The sequence below is a fragment of the Crinia signifera genome, chromosome 7 (assembly GCF_055691185.1).
Source record: "Crinia signifera chromosome 7, ASM5569118v1, whole genome shotgun sequence".
Lineage (NCBI taxonomy): Eukaryota > Metazoa > Chordata > Amphibia > Anura > Myobatrachidae > Crinia > Crinia signifera.
In genome coordinates, this window is record NC_139223.1 from 16,257,429 (window position 1) to 16,282,030 (window position 24,602).

A 24,602-nucleotide genomic window follows, 5' to 3' on the forward strand; every position below is an offset into this window, starting at 1 on the left:
ACAGGGGACATCGGGGGTTATTTTGGTTCACTCGCAAAGGCAAATTCCTTCTCAAATGGACAAAACAGTGCTGCACTGCAGGTGCGGCAGATGTAACTTGTGCAGAGAGAGTTAGATTTGGGTGGGGTTTACTTCAAAGTGAGATCTATATTTCAGTGTAAAAATAGAGCAGTCAGTATTTTCCCTGCGCAGAAACAAAATCTCTCAAACAAATCTAACCTGCCCCACCTGCAGTGAAGCATGGTTTTGTCCATTTGAGAAGGAATTTGCCTTTGAGAGTGAACCAGAATAAGGGCCATAACCACAGCAGCATCAGCAGACAGCAATGACATAAGTATCAGGGTGGCAGAAAACCGCAGGATCTGCTGCCATCAAAGATGGTTTAAGTAAGAGCAGGAAAAAGCACATGAGGGACGAGGGCCCTGCTCGTGAGGGCTTACTTTATACATTTAATCCCCGGGTAAGTGGTACGGGGGGTGTGCATGCATGGTTGGTTACTCACCTCTCCCTCCGCTTGGTCTTACCTTCAGGCCGACGACAGTCCCGGATAGTTCTGCGGTGTCCGCGGCTCGGATCTCAGATACGATGATCGGGCCTGTAAAGAGAAAGGAGGATGCGCTGAGCCTCTAGTACGACACGGGGAGAAACGCTGCTCTGGGGGAGTCCTGTTAGGAGCAGAGGATGGTCATCATTGCACTTGTGGCCTCAGACTAGTTATACCCATGTGTGGGACATGGTGTGTGGGACATGGTGGATGCAACCTGGACGGAAACGACCAAGGGGTAAAGGGGGTGACCCACGCTCAACATGAAATATCCTCACCGGATATGTGCTCGTCACCTTGATGGTCGGGGGTCCTGGACTTGAGCTAACCCTACCTGCAGCCTACCATTAATGGGGGCCTGAAGGTGGAGAGCCCAACATTACCTGTAAAACAACCCACAACCTAATGTGTGGCAATGTACCTAAGAAAATCCTACGGCCCAGCACCTGTGGTCTAACGCAGACAACACATGGCATGTAAACAAAGTGGTAGAGAGATAGTGACATGAAATGCATAATACAGGGAGCTGCCTACAGAGAAATCTACACAAGAAGTACAATGAAATGTTGTCACAGAAATATACACAGAGGGCCAGATTCTCTAAGCTTCAAAAGTGATAAAATGGAAAGTGATAAACAGCCAACCAATCAGCTCCTACCTGCCATGTCACAGGCTGTGTTTGAAAAATGTCAGGCACGAGCTGATTGGTTTTTTATTTATCACTCTCAATTTTATCACTTTTGAAGCTTAGTGGATCTGCGTGAGGCCTTACCTTCGCCCAGCAGCAAAACAGCAGCTCAGTGGTAGCAGCAGCCCCTACATCCATACCTCTGGGCCTAATGCCTCACTGCCCCCCCCCCCCCTTCCCCCGGGCCTCACTGCCCTGCACCCCCGGGCCTAAGGACCTATTTCTATGCACCCACGGACCTGATGCCCGACTATATTGAGCTCAAGCCTAATACCCAACTATAAGGTGGCCTTCAGGCCTACTGCCCAATGATTTCACGTGGGGTGGGCCTAAAGCCCAACCAATGCCCACAGGCCTTGCTCCCAAACTGTTGTGGCCACGGGCCGAGAGGGCCCTACTTAATGTCCCCCGCAGGCCGTGAGGGCCCGACCATGCCCCGCAGTCCTAATGCCCAAACCCATATGGTCTAGAGAGGGGTAGGTAGCCCGCGGCCACTTGCCTGGAGTTGGGAGAGGCCTCTCTGGCCTGGCCAGCGGCTCTACCTCCACACCCACGAGAGTTTTCGCTGTCGATCCAGGTGTCTTCCGGCCTCTTCCTCGTGGCGATCTTCCTTTCCTCATGCCCGTCCGAGCCTTTTGAACCGACATTAGATGCCAGGGGCAGGGCTGAGTACGGCACAGAGAGTGTGGATTGGCTCGCCGCGGCCATTTCTTATTGGCCACAAATTCAATAGCAGTGATTGGCTCTCGAATGGCACCAATTTCAAATAAGCCGGCACTGGCCTTCCTTACTGGAGGCCAGAACGGCACCAAATTTGAAAGGCCGCTTTTGGGGGGGGGGGATCATCGGGAGCCAAGGCACACTGACTGCATGAGACTTTGCACAAGAGGTCAGAGGCTGAGAGGCTTGTGCTGAGCTGTGATTGGTGGAGCTCATCACATGATTCTCAGGACCGTGGAGGACAGCAGCAGCAGCCTCATCATGGGAGGGTTTTTTATCAGAGGCAGCACTGAGCCTGTGAGGTCTCGTACAGTGTTATATATATATCCAGCAACTTTGGAGTTTACATGTACTCTTATCACAATGTTCCTACCTTTGCTTTATAACATGTCCTTACTGCCTCCTAGTTTACGTGAACTGGTCAGTGACATTATACATATGTGTGATCTACATGCCAGGCTTTGCTGCTAATATTGTCACCTGCTTGTATCTGCTATATTAGCATCTCTATGGACTGTAAGGTTATACGGCCGTAACCCTGTGTTCTGACAGTGTAATATTCTCCCGTGCAGTTTGCGACCAGCCAAGACAAGAGGGAGAGGGCCGCCCTGTCTAAAGTGACCCGGGCTCCGAGAAGGATTAATCCCGCCCTGCTCTGGGCCCCATAGCTGCTGCACCCCCAACACCCATAACCCCCCTATACTTGCTATCTTCCCTCTCCTGCAAGCTAACCCGGTACTTATGTAATATCTGGGCTCCCGTTTTTCTTATGAGACCGCGTCCGCTCGCCACGCTTCGGGCACGGTGGCTCGCTGTGCTCGCCACACTATATAAAATCAACTCCATGCGTAGTTGGATAGTAGAGGTATGAAAAAATGGGGTGCATTTAACATGGGAGCCCAGATAATACATAAGTACCGCTAACCCAAACCCCCCCTTCCACAGCCTAGATCCGCCCCTGCGGCGTTGGCATTCAGACAGGGGTTGGGGATTCCGACAGCAGGGATCCTTCCTATAGGGGTGACAACTGCATGCCATCCATGATCCGCTAACATACCCTCCAACTGTACCGATTTAGCCGGTACAGTACCGTTTTTTAATGGTCTGTACCGGCTAAATCTAACTGTACCGAATGTACCGATTTTTTTTGTAGCCAGCGCCTCTGGGAGTTGTAGTTTTGGAAACTGTCAGCAATGCATCCAATCAGAGTGAGGATGCTACAGTGAAAGTGCGAGCGACTTGACCAATGAGGGCTGTGCTGGGCAGAGTGATGTGAGCTGCAGCCAATGAAGCGGCTAGTTGTAGGCTGTGTGGGCGCGTGTGAGACTTGGTGACAGTAGCCGAGTGTATCGGTCTGTGTGCAGGCGAATACGGGACATGGCTGCAGCGCTGGATGAGATGCCAGTGCCCTGCGCCAGCTTCTCCCTGATACCTGCTTGACCTACTAGCGGCTTCCTTGTCGGGTGTGAGGGCCGCCCCGCACCTGATGTGCGGTGACCGGGTCTGGGTGCTGGGGAGTGGAGCGCTGGTGAGTCCTCCCCGGGGTTAGGGCGGCATGGTTAGAATATAACATCATGCTGAGCAGGGGATACGGGGATGGGGCAGCCAGGCAAGGAGTATGGAATAAAAAAAAAATACACAGTACACATTCGGAAAGGGGGTGTGAACACGCCCACTTCCCCTGTGGCCACGCCTACTTCACACATGGCCACACCCCCTTCCCGAATGTGTACCGATTCCTGCCCTTCAGATGTTGGAGGGTATGAGCCGCTAATTCCCCTCTTCTGACGCTATAATGGATATAATGTACGACTCTACTTATTCTCTTCCTCTGGCTGGGCCGCGGCGCTCTCAGGCCACATGCCGGACTCCCTCCAGGAATGTTGGATGTATTTCTCTGGTGTCCCAACACCTACAAGGATTTTTTTATTTTCTCTGTAAAAAAAAAATCCAATAAATTAATTTAATAAAAAAAAAAAAAAAAAAGAATACACATATGTGAGATATGGTGCCTGTGCCCGCTATGCCAGCCTGTCTCATGCCCAGAGGTCTGTTGGGAAGTGGCCTGTGTGTGTCACTGGCTCCCTGCAGAGCACCCAGCGGTCTCCCGGGAGATATGCGCGCTCTGGGGAAGTGTGTTCTCTCGCGGCCGCCGTCCACCTCTGCACTCTAGCGCTGCTGCTGTCTCTATGGGAACCGGGGGGACGCGGACTGAGCGCTCGCGAGATGTGACCCTCCTCTAGAGACGGCAGCTGGGTAACTATCGCCGTGTGCAGTGGGGTCTGTATTATATATACCGGGGCGGCTATTGTATACAATGCAGGGTACCGTGTACTGGGGTATTCTATACAATGCAGGGTACCGTATTATATACGGGGACACCGTGTACTGGGGGTATTGTATACAGGGGTACCGTGTACTGTGGGTATTATATACTGGGGCTATTATATACAATGCAGGGTACCGTGTACTGGGGGCATTATATACGGAGACACCGTGTACTGGGGGGATTATATACAGTGTGTGTATATGTGTGGCTAGAGGTATCGGGGACAGATGTGCAGGACACTGTGTGTGTATATGTGTGACTAGAGGTATCGGGGACAGATGTGCAGGACACTGTGTGTGTATATGTGTGACTAGAAGCGGTATCGGGGACAGATGTGCAGGACACTGTGTGTGTATATGTGTGACTAGAGGTATCGGGGACAGATGTGCAGGACACTGTGTGTATATGTGTGACTAGAAGCGGTATCGGGGACAGATGTGCAGGACACTGTGTGTGTATATGTGTGACTAGAAGCGGTATCGGGGACAGATGTGCAGGACACTGTGTGTGTATATGTGTGACTAGAAGCGGTATCGGGAGAGATGTGCAGGACACTGTGTGTGTATATGTGTGACTAGAAGCGGTATCGGGGACAGATGTGCAGGACACTGTGTGTGTATATGTGTGACTAGAAGCGGTATCGGGGACAGATGTGCAGGACACTGTGTGTATATGTGTGACTAGAAGCGGTATCGGGGACAGATGTGCAGGACACTGTGTGTGTATATGTGTGACTAGAAGCGGTATCGGGGACAGATGTGCAGGACACTGTGTGTGTATATGTGTGACTAGAAGTGGTATCGGGGACAGATGTGCAGGACACTGTGTGTGTATATGTGTGACTAGAGGTATCGGGGACAGATGTGCAGGACACTGTGTGTATATGTGTGACTAGAGGTATCGGGGACAGATGTGCAGGACACTGTGTGTGTATATGTGTGACTAGCGGTATCAGGGACAGATATGCAGGACACTGTGTATGACTAGAGGTATTGGGGACAGATGTACATGACACTGTGTGACTAGAGGTATTGGGGACAGATGTGAAGGACACTGTGTGTGACTAGAGGTATCGAGGACAGATGTGCAGGACACTGTGTGTATATGTGTGACTAGAGGTATTGAGGACAGGTTTACAGGACACTGTGTATGACTAGAGGCATTGAGGACAGATGTGCAGGACACTGTGTGACTAGAGGTATTGGTAACGGTTGTGGTATGATAGTAATCATGATTTGTAACCTCTCTCACAGGGTCCTGCAGTCCCACACCTGATGGCTGTGAGTATCTGAACACTACAGAGTTGCCGACGCACGTCTTATTCCGCAGTCCTCCGTCTCTCACCTGATCATGTCGCCTGTATTTTTTAGGCTCTCACATTTCCAGCAGTCTCGTCTTCTACATCGCCCGTCTCCCAGCTGAGCATACCTCTCCCCGGCATTATATTTCTGGCGGTCTCTTTGTATCTCATCGTCTTGCTCTTTCTGCTTCTGGTGCACCAGTGTTTGCAGGTGAGTGCAGGTTACTTGTCTGCAGTCTCATTGCGAGACCTTATTTTGTGTCAGCGCTTTTGTCTGTCTTGTTATTCACTCCATTTGATCTCTCCACATGCTCCAGGCATCTCCAGAGATGTATTTCCTCCAATCGTACAGCAGGTACCCTCAGCCTTGCCTGGCAGTAGTCAGGTGGCCATTGTTCTCTAGAAGTGTCCCCTGTGTCTTCTCTCTTGTGTTCCTGACCCCGGTAATGATCCATTGTCCTGCAGTAGCGACCCATCTCCCTGCCAGCTAGTGCTCCAAACCAAAGTCATCTGCTGAGGAAGTTTGTTCCCATACAGCCACTGTAGCCAGTGCACAGGGCTGCCCCCCCACCAATATACATCCTCTAGTGACATCACAGAATGGGAGCGGCCAATGTTATACATACAGTGATGACAATAGGTGGGTGGAGCTGGTGCGCTAAATAAACATGGCAGGCAAGTACTTTTCAATGGGATTGGGATCATTTGGCCTACAGCGTGATGGTCGACATGGGTCTAGGTCGACATGGTTCTATGTTGAAAGGTCATTAGTTCGACAATGTCTAGGTCGACAGTCAAAAAGTTGACATGGGGTTTTTCACTGTTTTTTTAACTGAATGTCAACACAGTCGACATGGACAGAGTTTAAAGTGCACCACATCCCCTCGCTGCGCTCGCAATGCTCGGCACACTATTATATTCTCCCACCACGCCCTAGTGGATGGTAAGGGCATGAAATACCGCCTGTCGGGTCAAAAAAACAGTGAAAACCCCCATGTCGACCTTTTGACTGTCGACCTAGACACTGTCGAACGAATGACCTGTCGAACTAACGACCTGTCGAACTAATGACCTTTTGACCTAGAACCATGTCGACCTTTTCCTATGTCCACCTAGACCCATGTCGACCTTTTACCATGTCGACCTAATGACTGTCTACCATCATGCTGTGGACCAAATGCCCGCTCCCTCCTGAGCCTGTCCAGCAATTCCTGCCCACCGACCATCCCGCTTTGTGCCATCTGTCTGTTCACATTTCTGTTGATTCCATGTCAGGCGTTACCTCCGCTACCCATTACTCTTGTTATTTTACAGGCTCGCGGGTGCTGCCCTTCCTGCACGGGGTGGCAGAAGGTGGGCGAGTTCGGGGTCTGTGACACGTGTACGAGTTGTGCCCAATCGTGTGACTGCAGGATACCAACAGCTAAGCAGTGCATGGACACCTGCTGTCCCTCCAAGCGGGTACGTGTGACAATATGGCAGAAGCTCGCTGCTCTGTGTAGCCGCCGGTCTTTGAATTCTATCAGAGGTTTAATGATGTCACTAATTGTTGGGAATTCCATTTCTAAATTCACACGAGTATTTATTACCTCCCCCTCCAAAATGGCTGCCTCCGCTGTGTGTATGGGGACCAGGGCTGCCAATTCTATTAGTATCTACTACAGACATTGTTTGTAGGAGGCAGTACATAGTTTCAGCCTCTAGGTGGTGCTGGTCGACAGTCACTGGTACGCCTGAGCATCATTATCAGCAATAAGCCCTGGCATCCACTCTCTGATGTGGGAAACACTAGCTATGGCCTGGCCTTGATGCAATGCATCTGAAATGACAGATAGGGACCAGTAGCATCACCCACATTAGCAGTATTCCCTGGGTGTACAGAGTGTTGCACTCCTAGCCGGATTTGCTATTAGACACACCTCCACACACTTGTGCCTGTGGTATCAGTTTCCCCCTTCCAATAAGATTCTAAGCTCTTGTAAATAGGGACCATATAAAGTAACCTCTATCTGGTGCATGTATTGTACTGTTGCATGCTGGAATATGCAGTCCCAGTGTGTCGCAGCCTGTAACAATCTCTCCTGTTCTCTCCCCCCAGAGCTGTCCTAGCTGCCGGGATGTATCGGGGTGTCCGTGCGGCTTTGCTTGCGTGTATCAGCCTCCGGACTGCAGCGTAATTAACTGCATCTGTTGCGAGATTAAACTGTCGTGATGAGGACGACTTGGAGCCACAGTCATCTCCAAAGTGTCAAAGGAGAGAAAGCAGCGCTGGCCTTCATCGCCTGCACCCATCTGCTACCAACCAGGCCGCTAATAACTGTGCGTCCTGTAGGGGCACTGTAGAGTCTTCTGCCTGGAACCATAGGGATGCAACTGCTTCCTACTCCCACCATACCTCCGTTCGTCCGTCTTCCCCATGTATCCCGTGTTATGGCTCCATGTTCCCTTTGTATTAAATCCCAACACGTGAGGCGTAAAAGCTTCCTGTCTGACAATGCGATCAATGCGTTGTTTTCTTTATAGTCTCACCCATTGGATATAGGTCAAGGCTCATTTCTGTACGTTATATGGATATTAGAGGTATTCGGTGACCTCTTATACAGGTCCCTGGAATCCATAAGCCTTTACATTCATGGTGGCGAATGTCTTATTACACACAAGTGTTGACATCACAGTTATACAGACGCACCCCGGACATCTCGCCCTTACACCGCTGATCACTCCTTTTCAATGTAATGTACATGTTTTAATATATATTTTTGTGCTGAATGGATTTTTGGTCCTTTTAAAATATATTTTTTTATATTTTATTTTGTATATTAAATTGTTAATGGTAACATATACAGGAATGGAAGTGTTGTCATTTATGTTCTCCTATGCATACAAATGAGCAATCTGAGAAACAAATTATTATCTGCAGCACAAATAGATTGATTAGATATTTATCAGCCTGGGTGCTGTGATCATTACAATGACCAGATGGGGGCAGCATCAACAGATCAGCTCAGACAGGGAGAGTTGCAATAAGAGAGAGAGCAGGAAGCTCAAAGTGTGAGAGAATCAAGGAGAGTGAGAGATAGGGAGAGAGGGGATCAGGGACAAGTAGGGTGAGCGAATCAGAGAGAAATAGGAGAGCGGATTATTGAGTGAGAGGATCAGAGAAAGATAGGGAGAGAGGATCAGAGAGCGATAGAGAGAATCAGAAAGAGAGAGCAGGGGGCTCAGATAGAACATGAGAGGATCAAGGAAAGATTGTTGGAGATATATGGAGTGAGAGGATCAGAGAGAGATAGGGAGTGAGAGGATCAGAGAGAGATAGGGAGTGAGAGGATCAGAGAGAGATAGGGAGTGAGAGGATCAGAGAGAGATAGGGGTTTGAGAGGATCAGAGAGAGATAGGGAGTGAGAGGATCAGAGAGAGATAGGGAGTGAAAGGATCAGAAAGAGATAGGGAGTGAAATGATCAGAGAGAGATAGGGAGTGAGAGGATCAGAGAGAGATAGGGAGTGAGAGGATCAGAGAGAGATAGGGAGTGAAAGGATCAGAGAGAGATAGGGAGTGAGAGGATCAGAGAGAGATAGGGAGTGAGAGGATCAGAGAGAGATAGGGAGTGAGAGGATCAGAGAGAGATAGGGGTTTGAGAGGATCAGAGAGAGATAGGGAGTGAGAGGATCAGAGAGAGATAGGGAGTGAGAGGATCAGAGAGATAGGGTTTGAGAGGATCAGAGAGAGATAGGGAGTGAGAGGATCAGAGAGAGATAGGGAGTGAAAGGATCAGAAAGAGATAGGGAGTGAAAGGATCAGAGAGAGATAGGGAGTGAGAGGATCAGAGAGAGATAGGGAGTGAAAGGATCAGAGAGAGATAGGGAGTGAGAGGATCAGAGAGAGATAGGGAGTGAGAGGATCAGAGAGAGATAGGGAGTGAGAGGATCAGAGAGAGATAGGGAGTGAAAGGAACAGAGAGAGATAGGGAGTGAAAGGAACAGAGAGAGATAAGGAAAAGATGATAAGAGAGAGATCGGGAGTAAGAGGATCAGAGAGAGATAGGGAGTGAGAGGATCAGAGAGAGATAGGGAGTGAGAGGATCAGAGAGAGATAGGGAGTGAGAGGATCAGAGAGAGATAGGGAGTGAGAGGATCAGAGAGAGATAGGGAGTGAAAGGATCAGAGAGAGATAGGGAGTGAAAGGATCAGAGAGAGATAGGGAGTGAGAGGATCAGAGAGAGATAAGGAAAAGATGATCAGAGAGAGATAGGGAGTAAGAGGATCAGAGAGAGATAGGGAGTGAGGGGATCATAGAGAGATAGGGAGTGAAAGGAACAAAGAAAAATAGGGAGTGAGATGTTCAGGTAGGTAGTGGGAGGCTCAGAGAGAGAGCAAGAGCATCAGTCCCCATGCCACCTACCCCATCAGCATCTAGGCACCCCACGCCGTGGGTATCCAGTCCCCAGGCACCCCACGCCATTGGTATCCAGTCCCCAGGCACCCCACGCCATTGGTATCCAGTCCCCAGGCACCTTATGCCATGGGCATCCAGGCACCCCAGGCCGTGGTTATCCAGCCCCCATACACCCTACTCCGAGAGCATCTGGTCCCCAGGCACCCTACGCTTTCTGTCACCAGTCCCCAGGCACCCTTCCCTGTGTGTATATCCAGTCCCCATGCACCCTACCTAGTGGGCATCCGATCCCCATGCACCCTACCTAGTGAGCATCTGGTACCCAGGCACCCTACCTAGCGGGCATTCGGTCCCCATGCACCCTACCTAGCGGGCATGTGGTCCCCAGGCACCCTACCTAGCGGGCATCCAGTTCCCAGGCACCCTACCTAGCGGGCATCCAGTCCCCAGGCAACCTACCTAGCGAGCATCCAGTCCCCAGGCACCCTACCTAGCGGGCATTCAGACCCCAGACACCCTACCTAGCGGTATGCATGTTAATATGGGCTCTATTTGAAGGTAAGACCTAGATAAATTTATATAATGTGTTAGTATTAGAAATGTTAGGGACCCATCTAATGAAGTTCACCTGGACGCGGTGGATGGGCCCACATATTTGCGCAAATGTGTGCTAAGAACTTCAATTATATTCCATATAATTTGTAAGAGTTATCAAAATTATTTTTACTATCAGTGTTCTTAGCACCTAGAGTGTGCATCAGTATTGTTCTTTTTTCCTGTATGGTACTAGAAGCCTTAACTTGGTAGCACCTCTCATTATGTTTAAAAATATGGTGTGCAGTCCAGTCCCCCCCTCTTACCCTACCTAGCGGGCATGCGGTCCCCAGACACCCTACCTAGCCGGCATGCGGCCCAAGGCACCCTACCTAGCGGGCATTCGGTCCCCATGCACCCTACCTAGAGGGCATGTGGTCCCCAGGCACCCTACCTAGCGGGCATCCAGTTCCCAGGCACCCTACCTAGCGGGCATCCAGTCCCCAGGCACCCTACCTAGCGAGCATCAAGGCCCCAGGCACCCTACCCAGCGGGCATCCGGTCCCCATGCACCCTACCTAGCAGGCATCCGGTCCCCAGACACCCTACCTAGCAGGCATCCGGTCCCCAGACACCCTACCTAGCGAGCATCCGGTCCCCAGACACCTTACCTAGCGGACATCCGGTCCCCATGCACCCTACCTAGCGGGCAACGCTTCCCCAGGCACCCTACCTAGCGGGCATCCAGTACCCAGGCACCCTACCTAGCAGGCATCCGGTCCCCTTGCACCCTACCTAGCGGGCATCCAGTCCCCAGGCAACCTACCTAGCGAGCATCCAGTCCCCAGGCACCCTACCTAGCGGGCATTCAGACCCCAGACACCCTACCTAGCGGTATGCATGTTAATATGGGCTCTATTTGAAGGTAAGACCTAGATAAATTTATATAATGTGTTAATATTAGAAATGTTAGGGACCCATCTAATGAAGTTCACCTGGACGCGGTGGATGGGCCCACATATTTGCGCAAATGTGTGCTAAGAACTTCAATTATATTCCATATAATTTGTAAGAGTTATCAAAATTATTTTTACTATCAGTGTTCTTAGCACCTAGAGTGTGCATCAGTATTGTTCTTTTTTCCTGTATGGTACTAGAAGCCTTAACTTGGTAGCACCTCTCATTATGTTTAAAAATATGGTGTGCAGTCCAGTCCCCCCCTCTTACCCTACCTAGCGGGCATGCGGTCCCCAGACACCCTACCTAGCCGGCATGCGGTCCCCAGGCACCCTACCTAGCGGGCATTCGGTCCCCATGCACCCTACCTAGAGGGCATGTGGTCCCCAGGCACCCTACCTAGCGGGCATCCAGTTCCCAGGCACCCTACCTAGCGGGCATCCAGTCCCCAGGCACCCTACCTAGCGAGCATCAAGGCCCCAGGCACCCTACCCAGCGGGCATCCGGTCCCCATGCACCCTACCTAGCAGGCATCCGGTCCCCAGACACCCTACCTAGCAGGCATCCGGTCCCCAGACACCCTACCTAGCGAGCATCCGGTCCCCAGACACCCTACCTAGCGGACATCCGGTCCCCATGCACCCTACCTAGCGGGCAACGCTTCCCCAGGCACCCTACCTAGCGGGCATCCAGTACCCAGGCACCCTACCTAGCAGGCATCCGGTCCCCTTGCACCCTACCTAGCGGGCACCCAGTCCCCAGGCACCCTACCTAGCGGGCATGCGGTCCCCAGGCACCCTACCTAGCGGGCATCCGGTCCCCAGGCACCCTACCTAGCGGGCATCCGATCCCCAGGCACCCTACCTAGCGGGCATGCGGTCCCCAGGCACCCTACCTAGCGGGCATGCGGTCCCCAGGCACCCTACCTAGCGGGCATCCGGTCCCCAGGCACCCTACCTAGCGGGCATGCGGTCCCCAGGCACCCTACCTAGCGGGCATCCAGTCCCCATGCACCCTACCTAGCGGGCATCCAGGCACCCTACCTAGTTGGCATGCGGTTCCCAGGCACCCTACCTAGCGGGCTTGCGGTCCCCAGGCACCCTACCTAGTGGGCATCCGGTCCCCAGGCACCCTACCTAGCGGGCATGCGGTCCCCAGGTACAACTCATTAACCCTAAAAACAGATAACACAGTTCCTCTTATAACCAAAGGGCCTACACACGGAGGGGTATTTTCTAAGCCATCTCACTAGATCACTTAGAAAACGCCCCTACATCGCTGCCATGTGTAGGGGCATAATGATATGATGCACAGCCCCGTGTATTGCTATCACCCTGGCGATTAATATCCAGCACGCTGGATGAATGTAGTTAATCTCCAGGGTCAGGGCCGGAGTTCTGGAGAACACTGGCCCTGACAGATCGCTGTGCAGTGCTGTGTACTGAGCTGCCTGGGCGATCTAGCGTTGCTCAGAATGCTCATTGCTACGTGTGTGGCCCCATTACACAGGAGACTGCTTCTCTCTTGTTTTCCAACAGTCAGGAAACAATACTAAAGGTAAAGTGAATAAGGAAATTGATTATTACTAGGCCAACACTGAACAATGCGTCTTTCGTCTGATTTCACACATGAACAGGGCAAGCAAAGAGTCATCTCATGTTTAAAGGGGTCTCGGTACTTATGTAGTATCTGGGCGTCCGATTTAGAAATCGGATCTGATCGCATCGCATCGCATGCGACCAAATCGTATGCGATGCGATGGTCAAGATTTTTCCATAGGATTCAATGTTAAAATGGTCTGAGTCCATTTTAACATAGAATTCAATGGGAAAAAGGGGTCCTTTTCCTTTCCCCACTATCCAAGTGGGCATGGAGTTGGATATAAACCTGTGGCGAGCGTAGCGAGCCACCGAGCCCGAAGCGTGGCGAGCGTAGCGAGCCCCGCGAGGGGCCACAGAATACTTTTTAAGAAATATGCGTCCCCTCGCGGGGCTCGCTTCGCTCGCCACGCTTCGGGCTCGGTGGCTCGCTGCGCTCGCCACACTATATAAAATCAACTCTATGCCCACTTGGATAGTGGGGAAATGAACAGGACCTTCTTAACATTGAATCCTATGCAAAATCGCATTGAATCGCATCGCATCTGATTGTATGCCTTAAGGTAAGGCATACAATCACAAAATCGGCAGCCCAGATACTACATAAGTACCGGGGTCTCTCCCATACTGGTAGTCTCTGAGACCCCGCTGCAGTGTGATGCAGATGGTCCCTGCACCTACTATATGTCTCTGTTGACAGCCATCTACAGCATTCCTCCAATCAGGAGCCAGCTCTTAGTCTATGTCTGACCAGCCCCCCAAGCAGAGGCCACAACAGAAAACAGCTACCCTGTGCACTGGGCTCTTTCCCCACCAATTTAAGGGGGAGGGCTGCGTTGGCATTATGTAAACTCCAATGTGGGAAAAGTCCCTTTAAAGCAGCATTTTCTCACAGTAAATGACGTACAATTTAAAAATGCATCTGCTGTTTTTTTCATAGCTGTCCTCCATTAAGCTATCTGCTTTTCAAAATTTCTCTGGAGGGAAGATAGGGATGGCTGCCAGTCACCAACACAGGCCCACAGATATTATTATTATTATTATTATTATTATTATTATTATTATTATTAATCCCTACCAGTGGCATCATTTCATCCCAGTTGTGTATGTATGATATGTATATTATGTTATAAATAAAGAGACTGTGATGTCTATGGTCCTGTTAGGACAGGAAGTCAGCCACATAAGCCATATCGACAGCTCTCAATTAACTGATTCAAACCTGCAGGTGAGGAGAGGTGCCCCCTTGGGAGCAGGAGCCCGGCGACAGATAACTCCATTGCCTCCCAGAGTTACGCCATAACAATAACAACAGTTATAAATATTCGCTTTACTATTGGTAACCGCACAGTAATAAAATATATATATACGGACCCTGGGTTCCACTGGCGTGGTTCCAAAAACGGCACTGCAGGAACTTAATAAAAGTAGAGATTTTATTGCCTCAACGTTTCGGGGATCGGTCTCCCCGTCGTCGGGAATAACACAAACAAATGAACATTGTACAGTATACACCTTAAATAGGTTACCTTGAAGTGCATCCCCACGCCCATTCCCTAATCAGCTCCGCCTCAGATCACACCTGAGCACCGCACCGCTAGGTGACATCAGCGGGCTGCGTCAGTGTTGTTGCCAGGTAACCAGTAAACTAGGGTGACCAACTCATCCCTTTAATCCGGGACACATATTAATTACACAGGTTCTGTGGCAGTTTAAAACCAGGTGAAATGGAGTCTTGAGGTGTGGCAGTTTAAAACCAGGTGAAAGCCAGCCACAGAACCTGTGTAATTAATATGTGTCCCGGATTAAAGGGAGGAGTTGGTCACCCTACAGTAAACACTGTCTCTTACAACTCGAGACCTGCGTTTCTACAGCAGCACTGCTAGATGATTACAACAGGCTGCTGTATCCTGGCGTCATAGCAACAAGGATGCTGATTACGGAGCCGGTCAGGGAGGGCGTGCGTTAGCAAGCACACAGGTTACCCACATAAATATACACACAATATCTACAAGCACTTTACAGAAAATGTGAATATACAGAAATATAATATATACAGAATTTAAACTTTCTAGATGTTTTGCCTACATAATATAGCCCGCAAGGGAAATAATAATGTAGACAACATAACGAGTATCACATGATAGAACATGTTTGATTTTGTATTGAAAACCGTTATGGGGATATTTAAATGTTCTGCCGACAACCATGTACCCACATGTTACACAGTTGGGACATCGGTAGCAACCCGGTTTCCTGCAGCTCAAAACCGGGCCAGGGTTCGGGTCACTAATATCTGCGTGCACAAGCATATCCCTCAAATTTCTGCCTCGTCTGTAGCAGGACAATGGTCTGACAGTGTTGAAACATGTCAGACTCTTGTCCGTCGCCACTATGGGCCATAGAGACCTGGTTGCTATTGGTAACACAGGGCTGGAGGTGTCAAAAGTAGTTACAAGTGGAAAAATCTTATGGTTTCTTTTTAGCCGGCATCAACAAATCATCCCTCTTAAGCCCAAGTACCTTTAATTTAGCCTGAGTCAAAGTTTTTAAAGGGTACCCTCTCTCATGGAACTTAGATACAACCACATCTAATTGATTGGGCAACACACTCCAGTCACTACAAATACGAGCCACCCTCACCATTTGTGAGTACGGTGAGCCTTTTTTCAAGGGTGGCGGATGGTGGCTACTCGCCACCAAGAGTGTGTTCCTATCCGTACTTTTAGAAAACACTGATGTGCTAATATGGCCATTAGAGAGGTGTACATTGACATCTAGGAATGCAATCTGTGAATCGCTACATTTGTACGTGAATTTAATAGGACAAGGGAGGCACAATTCTCCACACCCCCACCCCACAGCATAAACAGATCGTCAATGTACCTGCAGAACATCTGGATGTGGCTATTAAATCGATGCTCAAAGAACAATTTTTCTCAAGTAGAAACATATATATATATTAGCGTAAGATGGAGATACTGCCGCTCCCATATGTCTGTAGGTATATTTTACCATCGAAAACAAAATAGTTCCTAGTCAGTATGAGCCTCAACAAAGACAGAAATAAGTTGATATCAAAGGAATCAATTTTACATCTAAAAAAATCACTGATGGCCGAGATGCCTTCTTCGTGAGGAATCGATGTATATAAGCTAGTGACGCCCATGACACACATGATTGTGTTGCCATGGGCGTCACCAACCTCAGCGAGTTTTTTAAGAAAACTAGTAGTGTCCTTAAGGTAGGTGGGTTGCACACACACATACGGCTGAACCAGCATGTCCAACAATTGAGATGTTGGTTGATAAAGACTACCCCTGGCCGAAATGATGGGTCGGCCAGGGGGATCCACCAATCTCTTGTGGATCTTGGGAAGTGTGTATAATGCTGGCACAACCGGATGCGCAACCTTTAAAGCTTTGCAGCACTTCTCTGTAATGACCCCGTTCTTCTGTGAGATGTCAAGTAGGTGGAATAATTCATTCTGATAACGTGCAGTGGGATTAAAACGTAGTTTACAATACACATTTTCATCAGCCAATTGGCGATACACCTCTGTGCGGTAACTAGCTATGTCTTGTATCACTATTCCACCCCCCTTATCGGCGGGGCGGAAAGTGATACCCAGTGGCGTAACTATAGCACCGCAGCCCCCGCGGTCGCGGGGGGGGGGCGCTGTGCATGTGGGGGCTGCGGTGCAAAAGTAATCCCCCCGCCCCCCATCCCCCGCATGCTTACCTGTCCGCGCGTCCCGGCTCCCCTCCTGGCTTCAATCAATGCTATGGAGACGGACCACGAAAAATGGCCGCCCCATAAAGCAGACTGTTCTCTGAAACTGTCGGCGGTATGGGGGCGGCCATTTTATCGTGGTCCGTCTGCATAGAATTTATTGAAGCCAGGAGGGGAGCCGGGACGCGCGGACAGGTAAGCATGCGGTAATGGGGGGAGGGGGCATGGGGGGCAGGCACGGGGGGCCGGCCGGACGGACGGGCGCCCCCCCGCCAAACAAAGCTACGCCGCTGGTGATACCGGTCTCGGGTTGTAAGAGACAGTGTTTACTGGTTACCTGGCAACAACACTGACGCAGCCCGCTGATGTCACCTAGCGGTGCGGTGCTCAGATGTGATCTGAGGCGGAGCTGATTAGGGAATGGGCGTGGGGATGCACTTCCAGGTAACCTATTTAAGGTGTATACTGTGCAATGTTCATTTGTATGTGTTCCTCCTGACGACGGGGAGACCGATCCCCGAAACGTTGAGGCAATAAAATCACTACTGGGAGAGTGCCGGTCCGTCTATATATATATATATATATATATATATATATATATATATATATATATATATATATATAGTAGACAGAAAATCCATCACTCAGGGCTTATATGCTGTGAGGAGAATGGCTGAGGGGTTCATTCCTGTGTGTTATATATTAGGAGAGAAATTGGCGATCAGAGACTTGTAGAGATGCAAAAGTGGGATCAGTTTCGGGGCCACACCGCCCCGTCATCAGAATACAAAAAACAATCTTTGTATTCTGATGACGGGTAGACATGCTTGGGTTGACTTATTTTATATGTGGTCAACCTAATATGTGTCTACCTAACTACCGTATACCTTATATACAGTGAGATACCATTATAATGGGCCACTACTGGTGTCATCATTTCCGTATCCGGTCGACTACTAATGAGTATGGTGACACCTAAACAGGTCAACATTGACAGAAGGTCAACACAAGCAAAAGGTGAACAGGAACATGGTCGACACACAAAAAGGTTTTTTTAACCAACTTGTTTATACTTTATTATCCCGATGGCTGTGGAGGGGGGATATAAGTGCGCCGAGCGCAGCGACGCACTGCGCATGAAGCATGACGAGCGCGTTACACTTATACAGTGTCCATGTCAACACAAGTTGACATGGATCTGCCACTGTCGGCCATGTTGACCATTTTTAGGTGTCGACCTACTCACCGTCGACCATTAGTGGTCGACCTAGACAATTGTCTACCATTTATGAGAGAACCATAATTTCTATGCCAAAATCAGTAACACCACTATAATTGTGGCTGAATTCGCTCCCCGGGCCAATCGTTGGGGTTGGCGCATGCACAAATATGCGCACATGCAAGCCCTGGGAGCCAACCCTTTTGGTGAGTTTCACACTCGGCGGGGGCGTTTGCACCAGGATGGGCAGGCGGGGGTGGATGCAGGACACCGCCCATCATTTAATGGCCACGCCCATAAAATGCTGGGCATACTAATGCAGGGATTCAGTCAGCGGGGGTGTGCGACAGGAATGTGCTTGCGGCGGGCTGGCAGCGAATATATGCAGACTAGCAAGCAGGACTGAATCAGGCCCTGTATGTGACATACAGATAACAATAACGTGATGTAAAGGGATCTATTAAGGACCATTTTCTTCACAGAGCATAGGGGTTTATTCTGGTTCACTCGCAAAGGCAAATTGCTTCTCAAATGGACAAAACCAGGTGCACTGCAGGTGGGGCAGATGTAACTTGTGCAGAGAGAATTAGATTTGGGTGGGGTTTTACTTCAAAGTGAGATCTATACTACAGTGTAAAAATAAAGCAACCAGTATTTACCCTGCGCGGAAACAAAATAACTCACCCAAATATAACTCTCTCTGCACCTGTTACATCTGCCCCACCTGCAGTGCACATGGTTTTGTCCATTTGAGAAGGAATTTGCCAGAAGGAGTGAACCAGAATAACCCCCAGCAGAACATTCAGTCTCGCACAGCTGTGTCCGTATACCATACAGGTAAGGCAGCGTGTCTGTATACCATACAGGTAAGGCAGCGTGTCTGTATACCATACAGGTAAGGCAGCGTGTCTGTATACCATACAGGTGAGGCAGCGTGTCTGTATACCATACAGGTGAGGCAGCGTGTCTGTATACCATACAGGTGAGGCAGCGTGTCTGTATACCATACAGGTGAGGCAGCGTGTCTGTATACCATACAGGTAAGGCAGCGTGTCTGTATACCATACAGGTAAGGCAGCGTGTCCGTATACCATACAGGTAAGGCAGCGTGTCTGTATACCATACAGGTGAGGCAGCGTGTCTGTATACCATACAGGTGAGGCAGCGTGTCTGTATACCATACAGGTAAGGCAGCGTGTCTGTATACCATACAGGTGAGGCAGCGTGTCTGTATACCATACAGGTAAGGCAGCGTGTCTGTATACCATACAGGTAAGGCAGCGTGTCTGTATACCATACAGTTGAGGCAGTGTGTCTGTATACCATACAGGTAAGGCAGCGTGTCTGTATACCATACAGGTGAGGCAGCATGTCTGTATACCATACAGGTAAGGCAGCGTGTCTGTATACCATACAGGTAAGGCAGCATGTCTGTATACCATACAGGTAAGGCAGTGTGTCTGTATACCATACAGGTAATGCAGCCTGTATGGAGCCCGGATAGCTCAGTCGGTAGAGCATCAGACTTTTAATCTGAGGGTCCAGGGTTCAAGTCCCTGTTCGGGCGGCTCCAGAGTTCTTTTGCTTATTCAGCAACGAGCACATGCTCTATAATACAGACAATACTCTTCCCTGCAGCATTTCCGCAGCCGCACTTGTATCCGCTTAGTAAAAGTTTTATATTGGGCTAAATAATAAAGTTTCCATTTGAAGTCCATGTGCTGCTGTAGTAAGCTGTGGTGTGATGATTAGATGGCGCCTGCAGGTGGCGCTGCAGCAGCTGGTCTACTTCTTACTGTATAAGAACGTGACATTACTCTTCTCTGTCACTGCAGGACAGCCTATTACTGTATATGTGAGTGTCAGTGCACCTCAGGATTACACAGCGCCGGCCGGGGCCTGTTCTGCAATGTCAGGAAGTTATTTGAGGTATTCTGAATGTTACACAAACATAGACTTGCACTATTGACGCTGATTGTGGGGTGTGAGTAGCAGCCGCCCGTCACCCATCTCTGCTGTCACCTTCAGCGTCCCCTCCGCTCACTCCCAGCACTATTATAGTCTGCAGTGTCCAACAGAACCGCGGGATACAGTTATTAGTCGACGTGCATTGTGTCGACCACTGAAGGTGACATGGCTTAGGGCAACAGTGTTGGAAGGTTGACAAAAGCATTAGGTCGACAATGGCTAGATCAAGTCAAAAGTTTGACATGAGTTTTTTTAGCTGACAGGCGGTATTTCATTCCCTACCATCCACAACGGCGTGGAGAGAGAATGCTGAGCGCAGCGAGGGGACACTTTGACGGTGTCCATGTTAACATTCGGGACCAAAAAACTTGAAAAACTCCCGTCAACATTTTGACTGTCGACCTTCCAACCCTGTGGCCCTTAGCCATGTCAACGTGTTTCAGGAAAACCGAACAATCAAGGGGTTAATATGCGTCACCCGCGCCCCTGAAGCATCCTTAGAATATACTGTATTTCAGTTACTGACTGTGAATGTGCCATAACTGGCCAAACATTGCTTTTCTCAAAGGCCTTTGCTTTGTCGATGCTGGAAAGATCATTTTCATGGTCATGTGTCCACTGTGTGGCGCTGGTCATAAGATAGGGATCTAGCGCTCTCCAGGAAGGCTGCACTCTCAGTAGACGCTCAGCCGACTTTAAATGCTGGATGCACTAGTCACATCTATACAGACACCTTATAATGACTGACTGATGCCGCCTTGATAGTGCCATCAGTAACGGCCTGATCTTCAACAGTGTATGTGCAACAATTTCTGAATACTCCTGGGCACGTGTTACTCTCCCAGAAGTTGCAGGAGACTCCAGATTTTACGGGTAGTCCCCTAAATTCCTGGAAGAGAAGCCAAATCTCCCGCATCCCACCTGATTCGTTGTGAAGCTGGTAGGATGGGGAGAGAGCGTCACCAAAATTCCAGTGCTGGGCAGGGCTAAGTGACACAAATCACTGTGTGCGTTTTGCGTCCAATTTAGATTCCGGCCCTGTGCCTTTATCTGTCCCATCATCCACATCACCCACTATATGCCCTGTCATACGTAGCTCACTATCGATTAGCTATTGTCCCTGGCCTGGGTGTCCTTCCCACTCACATCACAGAATAGGAACCAAGCATGGACCTATTTATCACATGTTGCTGGAAGCAGCGGAGATGTACATCAGTCTAATGACCTGGAAATACAGCTGCGTTCAGCTATTCACTGTGGTGCAGAGATGTATTTAATTACATGGTCTTCATGAGAGGAGCGAGGTTCCCCTGATGATTCGGTAAATCATACATTGGTTTGGAAGCAGTTTTGACCCCGTGGGACACAGCCTGAGGATGAGCAATCAGTAATTGCCTGTAATTAGCTGGTGAAGCTGGAAGCTGTCACGGTTTATACCTTCTGGACCTATCGCACCCTACTCCAGAGAGACTGCGATCTGTGTTACTGAGAGACAGAAGCTGCCACCTCATTACTCGTTACTGTCTGCTTCTTCCACTGCTGATTGTCACACCCAGGACTCAGCATTTCCCTGAGGAGGAACCAGGCCGAGGTCTCCTGGAGGGCTCAGTACAACGGGGTGATAGCCCTTTATGTGTAATGGAAGAACGGTTCATTAAGGGTGTGAGAACTTCTGAGGGAGCCTTGAGTGGTGTATTTTGGGCACAAGTCTTGCAGGAAGTAATTACAGAAGAGGGAGACCAACCAGTGAAAAAAGGTTTCCTGGCCAACAGATCTGGCGCTGATCCATCACCTCCTATATGATAGCTGGGGCCTCTTCCTCATGTGATTGACATTATTTTACTTGCCTATAGGCCAGGGAACTCAAGGACAGAATAAGGAGGGAATAATTTATTCAAACACTGGAAGTAATCGAAAAAGACAATGAATGTGTTCTACTGAAGAACTGAAGCTTCCTGAAGGATCCTTAGAGTATTTCTGTGCCAGCCAGCAAGATTGTGCCAATGGTGGCAGTGCCTCAGAGGTAAATGTATACCTTCTGCCCCTCTGTTTTGACTCAAAGCTGGAAAGCATTACCAATAGGGGCTGGGTGAGGATGAGCATTTTTTATCCATACCCAGAGATGAGAACATTTTTGAGGATCTCTAAAGCAAATTAACAGGAGGCAAAGCAATATAGACCTCTCAGAGCTAGAAGAAGCTTGGAAGAAATGAGATGCCCAAAGGTCCCAAGACCACATCTAGAGTGACCAATGCTAACCAGACTCCAGCAGCCTCAGGGGGAAGACTAGAGATTCCTGGAATCAAACAAGATTGCACGGTCTCTTGGACAACACACATCAGATCTCATCTAGTATACATGCTTGTTCTGTCTCTGGGGAAGGGGTGTTTTGACCTGTTTTAAACACATCTACTGCAGTACCATCAGAGGCTCCCCAAGTTCAATATCTGGAAAAGAACATCATCAGTACAAAGCTTTTCCCATTAGCAAATTCAGATTATCAGAGAACTGTCTCCAAAGGAATGGTCCCATTGATTACAAAACTGGTGGAATACATATATTAGACTTAGATGACCTACTGACCAAAGGTAGTAGAGAATGCCATTCCTCTACTGATAGACATCTAGGCAATGTCCCAAAATGTGATTCCCAAACCAGAAGAAATGAGACGGCCGAATATCTAGGTCTGGGGATCACCAGAAGGAAATAAAACTATTTTTATGCTCTGTCAGCAAAATTTATTCCAGGCTCTCTGAATACAATATTGGCGATATAAGCAGAACATTGCTTTATCAAAGAAATTGGGAACTCGCTTAAAGCAGGCGAGATCCGGTTGGCATAGATTAGATGAACTTGAAATACAACAAGACGATGACGCCACATGGTCCCCAATGTTAGAAGTCTGAGGCTCTGAAGGTTCCATCCACCTTGGAAGTTTTACCTTGGGCATAGATTCCCACCAACTCTGTAACCTTAGGAAGATAACGAAGCTTAAAGTGAAGATCTCTACTGTCCTGCCATCATGGGGATGGCAATGACTGTCACCGAGGCCTGACATCTATTAGGTCATTAGTGGATGGTGTTTCAGATCATTCCTATGATCATTCGCAGGGCGCAGGGCACATGGCGCGGTTTCCATTTCAACTCAGAGACAAGGGTCAGCGAGGTGTTGGGGATGAGTTTACTCCTGCCATGGACACTTATGTAGGCAACACGGTATCCGGACAATAAGTCAACATGATTGACATGCACAAACTCGACCGAGACAAAAGGTCATCACAAGCAAAAGGTCGGGATGGTCATGAAAAGGCCAACAAGAGTTTTTTTCTCTTCTTTTGGGATCTTTTCAGACTTTAGCATCCACGTGGACTCCAGTGGTCGACCATACATAGAGCTAAAACAGCATTCTACGAGCTGTGTCTCCACAAGTGCACCATTAGAGGTGGGGTCACTGAGAGCAGAGAGTTAATGGGGGGGGGGGGGGGTGGCACATAGTTCCACCACCTGTTATGGTGAGGTGCAACAAGTTTAACCTCCACCTTGGCCCTGCACAGTCATTCTAGCAGAAAAGCATTATAGTTTGCCGGGAAGGTGCCGAACACCTACCACTGGCCCCGCCTAATGGGGGGAGGGAAGGGATTAGGTGGCAGAGGGAAATGAGTTCCATCACCCCTCCAGGACCACTTTAAGCCCTGATGAGTGGAACCCAATGCCCCCCAGCAGCCCGCACATTAGAGAGCTCCCTCCTCTCCCTTCCTTCTCCATTACAGATTAACAAATAAGCAGACGGGGAGGGTGGCCAGTGACTCAGACACACAGGAGTCTCCCACACATGCGGGACATGTTATCCTATGTCACCTGGGCTTTATGTGTGGTATAATGATAACGAGGAGGGCACTACAGTGTGTCCAGCGTATGTGGTGCTGCCCCCCCGAAATCATAAAACCGCGCCTCTTGAAAGCTGCACCAGTCACTGGACCCAATCAATGTTACCGTCATCGCACCAGTCCCGTTTTGCAGAGGGCGCACTCCATAGTAACTGCACAATAGGGCATCTGAATGGGCACAGATACTGAGACCATCTTTGAGGTCTGATTTTGTAACCACTCTGCCCCCATCATATTGGCGGAGTCAGGGTTTCCCGGCGCGCTCTGAGCAACGTTATAAGAGGAAACTTCACACACGCAAAAGCACCGACTGTGACACAAACCATGAACACAAAACATTCATGAGATGTTGAGGGTTAGGATTAGGCACTGCCATGATGGTCAGGGTTAGGCTGTGGGTGGTGGAAGGTTAGGGACTAAGGGCACTACCTGCCACTCCTCAGACACCGGAACTGACACGTGACCATCAGGACACAATGGTAAGACATCACCAGAATACCAGGGAATGTTTGCCGAGAGTTCGTCATGTCGACATATCATCCAAGTAGACAATGCCAGTCGGGGCCACCATTAATGACAAGATGAATGCCGACATGATAACGGCGATCATTCGTTTCCAACCTTGCCGGCTATGAGGTTGTGGTAAATTGCAGAAATACAGGGACTACGAGCGAACCCATAGAGGCCTCATCGCGGCTCCATAAATCATGTGTGTGCGGATATGTATCA

At 49.4% G+C, this 24,602-nt stretch overlaps 1 protein-coding gene and 1 non-coding gene across 4 annotated transcripts; both read left to right on the plus strand.

Moving 5' to 3' along the window:
- Window positions 1–3,291: 3,291 nt before the first annotated feature.
- LOC146019837 (uncharacterized) lies at window positions 3,292–8,422 on the plus strand. 3 transcript variants are annotated; one of them, XM_083152428.1, is made up of 5 exons: window positions 3,292–3,480; window positions 5,535–5,561; window positions 5,652–5,792; window positions 6,896–7,042; window positions 7,680–8,422. In XM_083152428.1, the coding sequence occupies exons 1-5, from the start codon at window positions 3,439–3,441 to the stop codon at window positions 7,791–7,793; spliced, it is 471 nt and encodes a 156-aa protein (XP_083008554.1). In that variant the 5' UTR covers window positions 3,292–3,438; the 3' UTR covers window positions 7,794–8,422. The 3 variants fall into 3 exon arrangements, with proteins under 3 accessions (XP_083008554.1, XP_083008555.1, XP_083008556.1); XM_083152429.1 differs by lacking the exon at window positions 3,292–3,480 and adding an exon at window positions 4,083–4,208; XM_083152430.1 differs by lacking the exon at window positions 3,292–3,480 and adding an exon at window positions 4,124–4,232.
- An 11,090-nt stretch (window positions 8,423–19,512) lies between these two features.
- On the plus strand, window positions 19,513–19,585 carry TRNAK-UUU (transfer RNA lysine (anticodon UUU)). Its single transcript has one exon. It is a non-coding gene; the product is annotated as a tRNA-Lys (tRNA).
- Window positions 19,586–24,602: the final 5,017 nt, after the last annotated feature.